At 37.2% G+C, this 11697-nt stretch overlaps 1 protein-coding gene across 1 annotated transcript; it reads right to left on the bottom strand.

Annotated features, from left to right (window-relative positions):
* Window positions 1–1694: 1694 nt before the first annotated feature.
* LOC121266503 (cyclic dof factor 3-like) lies at window positions 1695–9377 on the bottom strand. Its single transcript, XM_041170345.1, has 2 exons — window positions 9046–9377; window positions 1695–3250 (listed from the first exon to the last, which is right to left on the bottom strand). The coding sequence occupies exons 1-2, from the start codon at window positions 9160–9162 to the stop codon at window positions 2219–2221; spliced, it is 1149 nt and encodes a 382-aa protein (XP_041026279.1). The 5' UTR covers window positions 9163–9377; the 3' UTR covers window positions 1695–2218.
* Window positions 9378–11697: the final 2320 nt, after the last annotated feature.

Raw genomic sequence — 11697 nt, 5'->3', positions numbered from 1 at the left:
ATGCATGCATCATTAACCTGTGTGAAAGTTCGTGTTAACTTGGTGAGATTTGTAATCAAATCTCACCGTGGTAGTCCCAACTACCATTCCTCCCGAATGATAGGCGATGTGTCAGGATCAGAGCAGGGAGCAGACACTAGCAGAGTGGAGGAGGTTGACTAGACACCGTAGACGCAACACAGAGCTTGCAGCCTCCATAGTTAGGTCTTTGGATAGTATTCCGGCATCGTTAGTCGAGTTAGGTGAGTTACTCAATGAACTAGCCTAATAGTATATTTTGGCAATGTAATTATGGAGTCAGGTCATCGTTGTTTTGAGATTACATTCTTCTGAGACCTGTATGGTAATTGTGGATGTTTTAAGTATGCATGGTTTATGTTTTAAGTATTTGAGATATTATAAGTTTAGTGCATAGTATTGCTAAAAAAAAAAATTATCCGCTGCGAATATTGCATAATGCTAGATGCATGTTAGGAACATTGCATCTTATATGTCATGAACGGGGGCAGGTAACCTTGTGTTGCATGTCTAGACACTTCGGATGTCCCTCCGATCCCAAGCGAAATCTGAGGGTGTCACACTATGTGACCAACCTTGTTGTAGACTTGACAAACTGGACGAGAGTTAGTCGAAGAAGTAAAAGGACCAGTGGAAAGAATAACTATGAAAACAGGAGAACCACGACTGCATTTGTTTGAACGACCTCCACGATTGTGAGCAAAGTTCTTTCGGCCACGAGAAAAAGAACCACAATCACGACTAGATGATGGATTGCGAGTAGATAAATTTGCTAAAGGTTCTGAGAAAATGGAGATAGTAGCAGTGTGATGTTGCAGTCGAGTTTCATAGGCAAGAAGATGGCCCAAAAGTGTCTCCGTTGAGATGGGATCAAGTCTAGTGGTGACTGAAAATTGTAATGATTTGTTTAAAAAAGTCGTAATGATTAGTTTGAAAGTGTTTGTATTTGAGTGATGCTTGAAAATAAAATGAAATAAGATGAGATAGGATGAGATGAGATGAAAAACTTTACCAAACATCCCCAAGTGGTCGCCAGTCTGCTTGTGGGTTTGCAATCTTTGTGAGAGCTTGATTTCATCGAGTGCTAATATAAGAAGTAGCATGCCGTTCTCGATCACCTACAAAAGCCGAGTACCGATCACTGGCTGTTGTTACAGTTGAATTGCATTGGCTCCGTATGCAATTCAAGGACCTTGAAATTAAACTTCCACTTCATCCTATCGTTTGGTGCAACAACGTTAGTGCTCTCGGTTTAGCTTGCAACCTCGCGTTCCACACAAGTACTAGGCGTGCTGAAGTTGATTTCCATTTCATTAGGAAGAACGTGATAAATAAAGATACCACGCCCAAGTACAAACCATCAAATGATCAAATTGCAGATGTTCTCCCAAGGTCTTTCTTCAACTCTGCCAAGTTTCATGTTCAATCCATTCCCCTTTGCTTGATGGCTGTTAGCCGGATAATCTCCTCAGCATCTGGCAGCAAACAATGCCAGCTGTATTGACAACTTAAGCAGAGTTTAGATAACATTAGTTACTATTATCTTGTATTTCAAATGATTAGTCTAAGACTCAAATTCTCTAATTTAATACTGAGATAGACCTTATGTAAAGCAAACACTGTACCGTACATCTATAAATGTTTTATGAATAAACACAAAAATGCATCTAGCCAAATTCCAAAACATTCAAATGTCTTTCATTAAATAGGCTGCAGACCATAAAACGACCAACTCTTATCTATCATTTACAATATTGACTCATAGCAGAAAACTACATACATGCCTCCCTGTTGATTTGTAATTTTTTGAATATCTAATAAATCACCTATCTAAGAGTTCATTGGTCAAAACAGACTTAAAGTAAATGATGGTTTCATATCAAAGTAATTCTGCATTATTTCTCGATTGCTACATTCTACCCAGAAGGAGAGTCCAGCAATATGCCAAGATCATCTGTCTCAACGAACAAATCAGGTCTCAGAGCCTGTTTGGTGCTCTCTTGAAATGTATGAGAGCGATAAAGGGCTGTGCTGGGTTTGCTAGCAAGATCCTTATGCCTTCGGCATTGATTCCTTAATGTCAGCTTAATTGTTAATGTCGATATGAGACTCTTTGAAGCCTCAAGAGGATCATCAATTCTTAGGTCTTTGGAACCAAGATACACGTCTCTGATCTCTCTTCACTCATAATCTGTACATCTCAGGAATGCTTGCCTAAAATTGTCGTGTCACTGCTAGGGTAGCAACTGATAGAGGGGGATGGGGATAGGCAAATACTAGATCCAGTCATTGACACGCTCCCTGCTCCGGCAGGCCAAACTGGTGTACAACCCCAATATGATGCCGGTAGAAACTGTAACGGAATGCTTGGAGGGTGAAAACCTGGAACTGCAAGCCTTGGTGTGGGGTAACACTGACCTGGATATGGATCACTGCCATTTGGTATGGTGATGCACTCAGAAGCATTTTCTTCTGTTGCCACAGAGGTAGCATTATGCAAACCTGCAGTCCAAGGGAAACCCCATTGAGGAACAGGGGAACAATCCAAAGAATGCATTGTTACATGATCCCATGAACCAACTCTCTCCATTTGTACAATATTTTCACTTGATTGATTTCCCTGATTACTGGAAGCTGTCATGGACAATCTGCATGAAGGACGCTCTTTATTTTCTCCAACATTTCCAGAACCCATCTCAACACATAGTTTCTGTTTTCTTAAGTGAGGAAAAGTCTTTATTGATTCAGAAAGAGTTGCTTCAGGACCAAATTTTAGAAATGTCCCATTTCCCATCTGATCCAGGGCTTCTGACCTCATCGTTGCTACTCCTTTATAGGATACCATTATTTGACGGTGCTGAGAAGCTAAGTGCATGTTCTTTCGTCTCCCAGCACCCACCGGAACATTTCTCATTGTTCCACCAGCTGTCCAATATCTCTGGCAGTTCTTACAGAAATGCCTGGGTTGTTTGACGTTATAGTTGTTGAAGTAGCAAAATTTTGTGTCAAAACTATTGCATCTTGGACATTGAAGTAGCTTGTCTGGCTTCTTAAAAACTTTATCTTCTTCTGCAGTATTAGACTCCACCTGCAGTTCCTTGGGCATATGATCTACTGGCGCCTCAACCGGTACAGGAGTATGGGGCTCTTCATTCTTATCACCTGAAGCAGATGGCTTCTGTGCCTTCCATAAGTTGTCTACTACTACTTTTGTTGTATCACAGCAAGATTCCTGAAAATCCAAAACACCCTTTGTTTAAAAGAGGTAATCGTAGAGTGAAAGACTCCGAAAAATGAACAAACTAACTCCTAACCTTTTTTAATTATTTTTGGGAGTTTTGTTTTTTGTAAGTACTGATCCATCATGAGCACAGAGTCAATTAATGAGAATAAAGACAACTTTTGATTTTTATCAGTAATAAGAATAAAGACAACTAATTAAGAATAAGCCAATAGGCTTTATTAATTGCCCTAATTAAGTAATTGATTTCTTTTTCTTTTTTTCACAATCCTTGACTTGTCATTTTTGATCTATAACATGTAGACTCTCAGTCAACTATCATTCGTTTGTATCCTCCCCCATATAGCAATCATACCATACCCTAGTTCATTTTTTAAGAAAGAGACGGGGTCACATGTCCAAAAGTGACCCCTTCCCAATTTTATTAAAATCTCTTACTTCTGGCAGAGGAACACCGTGGGACTCGTGAAATATATAAGACATTCCAAACAACAAGACAACTCCAACAAACAAGAAAAAACCTATGAATCACTTAAAACCAAAAAAGAAATAAAACCCAGCAAATCAAACTAACACCCCATCGAAAAGCTCTGTAGCAACACGAGCTCTCAACATCCAGACTTCCTTACTGACGGTAAACCCAGTGTATCCAATCTAAGAATACCCCTTAGCTCTCTTGGGAGACCACCACTCGGACAGAAGCTCCAAGTAAGTCCCTCTTCACCTTTCTGTGCTAGGTAGTCAGCCGCTTGATTCCTTTCTTTAAATTGATGAACCACCTGATAGTGCAAGCCATCTAATTCCTGGATAAGATCATCCCAGTAATCCCAAAGATACCACAAACAACATCTCTTTTTCAACCAATTGACCACAATCTTAGAAATCGACCAATCTTAGAGTCACATTCCATTATAACGTGCGTACATGCCATAGATTTACACAATCTAACTCCCTGCAACAACGCTTGTAACTCAGCCTCATTGTTGGTACCGAAACCATATGTTGTAGAGAAACCAGCCTTAATATGTCCCCTGTGATCCCATAGCACTCCACTCCCACCACAGTTTCCTGGATTCCCACGACAACTATCGTCCACATTTAGTTTCCACCAACCACAAGAAGGTTTCAACCACACAATCGTCGGAATTTTCTGCACCGCACGAACATGAATCGGGATGTCCATTGCACTCAACATCTGGTAATCAACCTGAGATATCTTTAAGTTAGCCAAGTCATTCACCAAAGTGCCTAGCCAAAACCGAATGGACCCTCCAAACACCTATGGGATTTTCTTGGACGCCTTCCTTCCGGGCTTTGCAACGCCTTCTCCATAAGCACCACGTAATTATATTGTGTACAAGACCAATCAACACACCCCGTTTGGTGCCTTTCTTTGCACAATTAAACCATACCGCCACTCGGTGCCACCAACTGTTAGCATGCATACAAGAGATTCCCAGCGCCAAAGAAGCAAGACACCATACTTTCTCCACAATTTGACCGGTCGCCAGCACATGATCCATCGTTTCCTTCTTAGGTGAAGAACAACATTCACATTTGGATGCCATTTCAATTCCACGGGCCTACACCTTGTTGTCAACTGAAAGGCATTTAAATCGAGCTCGCCACATACAAATCAAGATCCACTTCAGCAGACGGTTGTTCCAGATCCAATCCATCCATGCGAAATGGTTCCCTCTCACACGAATAAAATCCCATGTAGTTGCTGTAGCGAGACCACAAAGACTCCGTTGACAGAAGACGCCAAGCCATCTTCATATGCAGCGCTTGTTGAAGCTCCAAGAAATCTCTCAGACCCAAACCGGCCTCTTGGGTAGGCTTACTAATCCTAGACCAAGCACACCACTTAGCCTTAGCTTTTCCATTCTCTTCCCCCCAAAAGAAAGTATAGAAAATGGAATTTATTTTTTTTTTATCACAATTTGCAGAACATCCAACACATAAGGTGAGACGGCATACTAGTTAGGACATGTTGAAGCAAGATCAAGCGCCCCGCTTGTGACAACAACTTGGCTTTCCAGCCCGCAACCTTTGCCCGTATTTTTACTAGCAGCTGATCAAGGTGACAAGCTTTAAGGCGACCTTGCACCAACGGCACCCTCAAGTACGTCGTAGGAAATTTTCCTTCAGCAAAACCAGTTAAACGTACCAATCCTAGCCTCGGAGCAATACTAATAGTGGCCGAAGTAAAAATGGCAGATTTTTCTCTACTAATGCGCTGCCCAGACCAACGTTCATAACAGGCCAACGTAGAGACAAGTAGACGCAAAGATCGCTTCTCTCCATTAAGAAAAATAGGATATCATCAGCATATAACAAATGCGAAACCATAGGGGCCCCCATAGGAGGATAAAACTTGCCAATACGACCCTCCTCAAATTGTTTCCGCAAAAGCCTCAAAAGAATTTCCTGCATCAATATAAACAGATACGACGATAAAGGATCCCCATGCCGAAGGCCCCGAAAAGGTTGGAAAAAACCTTTATACGACCCATGCATCATCACTGAAAACCAAGGAGAAGTTACACACTCCTTTACCAGATTATAGAATTGTTGTCAAAAACCAAAGCCACTAAGAACTTTCAGCAAGAACTCCCAATGGACTCTATCATAAGCTTTCGCCATGTCAATTTTCACCATAACGTTCCCTCCTAACAATCTTTTATTCATAACATGGACCATCTCCTGAGCGAGAGAAATATTCTCAAAAATATTACGACCTGGAATGAAGGCCCCTTGTTCCGAAGAAATCAATCTCGACAAAATAGCACTCAAACGGGACACTAACATCTTCGAAAAAAAATCTTATACGCCACTGAACAAAGGCTAATAGGCCTAAATTTATCAAAGCTTTTTGGATCATGGACTTTAGGGATAAGCACAATGTATGAAGAACCATAAAACTTGGGAAGCGAAACACCAGAAAAAAAAATTCCCTAGCTGCCTCCACCACATCCTCTTTCACAATATGCCAACAAGAAATATAGAACGACGATCCAAAACCATCTGGCCCTAGGCTGCCATACTGCAGAATAGAGTACCTTATCTACCTCTTTCTCTAGTACCTTATATTGCTTATAACCCTTCTTGTAATGCACACAAACACATAACAAGTTAGTAAGAAAGAGGTAGCCCATTGGACTCTTTTAAGTTTCAGCTGTAGACTTCTAGGCCTAACTTAATTCCCAGTCTTCTCTCCCTTCTTTGTTCTTCCTTTGAACATATTATAAATTTTATGGTATCAAACCATGCGAGCTATCTTGGTGAAGTTAATTGTTTGTCTATTCCAGTGTATCCTTGAAAGTTGAAACTTTTATCAATCCCTTGTTCATGCCCATTACAAAGACTCCTCCCTATTGTTCCATACTGCATAAATCAAATTCAGAATCAGAACTTCAGACAAGTTTTTTCCCAATCAATGAGACCAGAGAAACTCGTTCACAAACTTTTTGCAAAATTCAAAAAATTATGCAAGCTATCGTTCCTCATTTTCTATCTGAGAGCTAAGGTTAGTGTTGTCAGATTCTAATGATAGGATTCATCTCCTGAGAACACACTATCTATTTCGGTACCAATAGTGAGGTTTTGTCCAAACTATTTGTCACTCTCTTCTTCATTCATACCTACTATTCAGTTTATTCTTTGGCTTCTTTATTTTGAATTCTACTCCTTCGACCTCTTGATATCTTGTGATTTACAGCACGGCATGTTTCAAGATAGGGTGTGTACTGGAATATTGGTTTGATATGTGCTTAATTATTGGTTTACACATGTTTGCGGCTTCCTTTGGATTGATATTATTGTGTTTGTTCTGCTGTTTGGTTTCCTTGGTGTATACTGATGCTTTGTTCTACATTCGTTGATTATGTTGCAACTTGCATGGTGTCAAATGAAAATTATATAAACTTTAATATATCGATTAAGAGCGGGTAGGAGGGTATATATGTGATACCCCCCATACTGAGTGATAGGAGGTAGGCAGTGTATGAGATCTCACATTGCTTAGAAATGAGAAGTTATTGCTCTTTATAATAGTTCCAATGTGGTTCCACTTGTATCATTGACTAATAGCATGGGCCCAAATGTGGCTTGGGTCTTCGTTTGGGTATTACAAATTGTATCACAGTCAATCTTAGCCAGAAATATGGGACTTGAACCGTGCCATTATGACAGACTGGCCCAACAAGGACATCGGGAATATAACTTTTTTTACAAGTAAAAATATATTTCTCCTTTTTTTATAACTAAAAATATATTTTTCTTTTCATTTATTTTATGTTAGCACATAACAAAATTTTATGAGATTTGAAAGAAAAAGAAATATTAGGTTTGTCTGTAGATATATAAACAAACTGAATCATTCATGAATAACTCAAATCCAGGCTAAATTAAGTTCACTTCTTGAATGAATAGAACTTAAAAAAAACATAGGCTAGTTTATTTAAGCAATTAAACTCCTATAAGCTTGACTTAGCCTGTTTAAGCACATATAACTTCACTCCAATTAAGTTTTATAATATGATTGTGCGTTCGTGCAGTATACACAATCATGCGTGTGCTTGTGTATCTATATGTTAATATGTTAATGGAAATGGTAAAAGTTAGACACAAACTCGATATCAGATTGTGTAAAATTCTTGTAATGGTTAATATAATTAATCAATTTCACAATAGTTGTTCAGTCATTCATCCTAATGTGACTTTTTTAACATTTCGTAACTGATTTATTACATAATGCTTAAAATGATCAAAGTTGAAAGAATGTGAAGTAAAAGTTAAAAATTAATATTTCTTTTGCTAGGTATCAAAATTGAAATATACGGACCGATCTATCCAAAAGGCAAGCCAAAAGAACCATTTTAGGACTTAATCCTATCAACAATGCCATATATATATATGAATATGATAGATATTGCTTATAACATATAAATATATAAGCATAAATACCAATACCTTATACATGCATAAGATTGTAGTGTGCAAGTATTAACAAACTAATTATATAGTTAATATGCCAACACTAATAATTTAATTAAATTGAATGCTAGATAATAATATATCGTAATATTTTTCAATGTGTATAAAAGTTTACTCCTTCAAAAATTGAAGGTTTGTCAGTTGATTAGAGTTTATGTCTATTTCCTAGATAATAAGGTTCATTCATTATAATTTTGTAGTTTTATGAAAAACAAATTTTTATTTTTATTCGTAAATTTTGTATAATTTATTTTATATTTTGAATAATCAATATTATTTAATTTTAACTTTTTTAATTTTATTTTGGTTTTCTCAAAATGTATTTTCGCCTTTTTTTATTTCTAAAGAATTGGATATTAAATGGCTCAACTTTTAGTCGAGTCACAAGCTATATTCCAGCTTGGTTCGAGTATAATCGAGTCAAACTCGAACAGTCACAACTCGTTTGAACTCGACTAAATTATAGCTATATACTCTTATAGCAATATAAAGAGGAGCCGCATGAAAGTGCTTTTCTCTTTTCTTCTCTTTTTTTTTTTTTCACAAAAATGCTTTCGTTTCAACAAATAAAATAACTTCAGATAGCAGCAATAAGAAAAAAAAAAAAAAAAAAAGCAAAAATAAACACAAAAGCGAAAGACATAGCACACCAAACAAGGGAAAACCCAGAAAATATGATTCATCAAGTACCATTAGATGAAACGGAAATAGCAAAATGGAAAATATCATTTCAAGAGGAAGAACAAAAACAGAAAAGAAAGAAAAGAACGTGTTACAACAACCAGTACCATGACATCCGGCCTGGCCGGAATCGAACATTCCGGCAAATGAATCTTTCTGCCAAAGAGCTTAATGCCAGGATCCTCAGTCGTCGCCTCAGAGGACGTGTTTCCAGAACTAGTCATTTTTTGTGTTCTGAAACTTTCAAAAGATTTGTTGCAAAGTGCAAACAACTCTGAAGCCACAACTCCCAACTCCAAAAACACATAAATACAGCATAAAAAGAGACCTTTTACCCTTCACCCCAAAAATCACTTTTCAGACTCTCTCTCTCTCTCTCTCTCTCTCTCTGTGCAAGACCCACAAAACCCTCTGGTCTCTAAAGTAAAAGTCCCACAAAAAGAAAGACAAACAACGTGAAGCATCACCAAAGCAAGTACATCTTTTCCAAACTCTTATCTTTTCTATCTATTTTTTGCTATCTTTTTCTTTCGAGTCGGGCCCCTAATCTTGACCCCTTGTCGGTTTTGTTTTTTTTTTTTGTTTTATTTTTTTATTCATATTTTTTTAATATATTTAAATATTTTTAAAAAATAAAAAAATATGCTAATATACTTAAAATCATTTTCTTAATTACTAAATTAAAAGAAAATTCCCAAAATGTCAAGTATACCGCCTAAGAGCGAAAGTAATTTTTTCCTTTTCTTTCGCTCTAGATCTTTTAGAGTAGTATTTTTTTTTTTCCCAAAGGTTTTTGCTTTGTGTACTAGAAATGCTTTCTTGCCAATTTTATTGATATAAAAAAGCATAATAGGTTACGGGGAAGTGCAACGTGCCATCGGAGTCGGATGACGTAAGAAGGACAAAAGTAAAAAGGTTGCGCCTGAGTGGGGCCTTTCTATTCAGAAAAACTAAAAAGGATAAAGAAAAGAGGGATGCCGACCAATGTTTTGAATACCGTACCGGACAGGGTACCGGTCAAGGCACTGGAACGAAATATTTCAGTACCGGTACTGTTTCGGGATAGCGTTTCGGGATAACGTTTCGGGATAGTCGATCTATAAATAAATTATATATATAAATATATATAAAAATTATATTCTAAAATAATAGTCTATATATAAATAAATTATATACAAATACATATATATATAAATTATAAATAGTCTAGTCTGAATTGAGGGTTAAAAAATAAGTTTGTAGTTTGAAAAAACGAAAAAAAAAAAAAAAAATACATAGGCCGAAATATCGGCCGGTACCGGCCGAAATATAGGCCGGTACAGGCCGAAATTGAGACCGGTATGACCGGTACCGGCCGGTACGGCCGGTATTTTGGCCGATACGGAACAGGTATAGTACCTGTACCGGCCGGACGGCCGAAACGAAAAATTTCAGCCGTACCGGCCGGTACGGTACGAAATTTAAATCTTTGATGCCGACTCCGGGTGGGCCTGGGCTTGCTTTTCTCGCCGCCTCCAAACTTCAAAGTCCCTGCTACTTTGAAAAAAACAACTATCGGGAGCCGTGGCTTTCTAAAACTACCATTTCTTCTTTTCCCTTTTAAAAATGTGATAATCTATTTTACTTTTTCAAATGTACTATTTAAATATATTCTTTTATAATTTTTTTATTTAATAATTAAAAAAGTAATTTTAAATATACTAATATATATTTTTTTATTTTTTTAAAATATTTAAATATATTAAAAAATATAAATAAAAAATTACAAAAATATTACAAAAATAACTATCTATAAATTTGAACGGTACTACTTAGACCACAGAATAACACCTCTCTTTGAGAATATATATTTTGAACCCGGTTTCATATCCCACACCCTATAAAGGTTTAATATGTGGTCAATCGGGTTTATTCATCTATTTAAAAAGAAAAAGCAATAAAAAAAAAAAGGGGCTTGGAGACTCCCTTTGCTAACACGGTTCTCTTTCTCCCTTCCATTTTCCAACTCTATACTCTCCCACTCCCCTCTGTTTCTTTCATCCGTTTCTTAACGGTGTTCTCTTCCAATCCCATTTCAACTCTATTCTCCTTTTTCTTTCGTCCATTTGCAAGCTTTCAGCTGTTGGTCCTAGTTTAAAGTATTAAATATTTTTAACATGAATATTAAGAATTGAATCTTCAATTATCTATGATTCACGATAATAAATAATAACATTTAGATAACATATCTCCATCCATTACAGTTTGATAAAGAATCCGACCTAACCATGAGAGAATGATTACCCTAACAACTTTACTTCTGAATATCTTCTGATGGCTAGAGACACAATGATATTGTAGGTGAGAACCCTTAATGTGATAACCTGAATTTGACTAAGCATTGTTCATAGATTTTCATTCTAAGTTGTCATAGTATTTTAAGAGGTTTAGTATTTTTTCTTAGTTAAAGGAAAAGCCATAGGATCTTTAATTGAACAACTTGAGCCCAAGTAAGGATTAACCCTAGAATGCCTTGTATAAATTTCGGCCCTATGGAGAAACCCAAGCCCAATGGCCCTAAGCTCATGACCCAAACTAGTCACTAGTGTCATGTGTCATACATGTGTTGCACTATGAATCTAGTCATGATAATGGACCAAGGGGGAGAGAGAAGTGTAGGAAAGCCAAGAGATGTCTTACATGCCTACCCTAGAGGAATTGCCACTTGTCAAATATAACACCCTGCTTAATTAACCATTAATATTAACCCTTAGACACTT

This window comes from Juglans microcarpa x Juglans regia, chromosome 5D (assembly GCF_004785595.1).
Source record: "Juglans microcarpa x Juglans regia isolate MS1-56 chromosome 5D, Jm3101_v1.0, whole genome shotgun sequence".
Classification (NCBI taxonomy): Eukaryota; Viridiplantae; Streptophyta; class Magnoliopsida; order Fagales; family Juglandaceae; genus Juglans; species Juglans microcarpa x Juglans regia.
This window is presented reverse-complemented; position numbering and strand designations above follow the sequence as displayed.

Coding starts and splice junctions, on each gene's coding strand:
- LOC121266503 (XM_041170345.1), bottom strand. CDS start 9,162: ATGACTAGTTCTGGAAACACGTCCTCTGAGGCGACGACTGAGGATCCT. Junction 3,251..9,045: donor CGGCCAGGCCGGATGTCATG/GTACTGGTTGTT, acceptor TTGGATTTTCAG/GAATCTTGCTGTGATACAAC.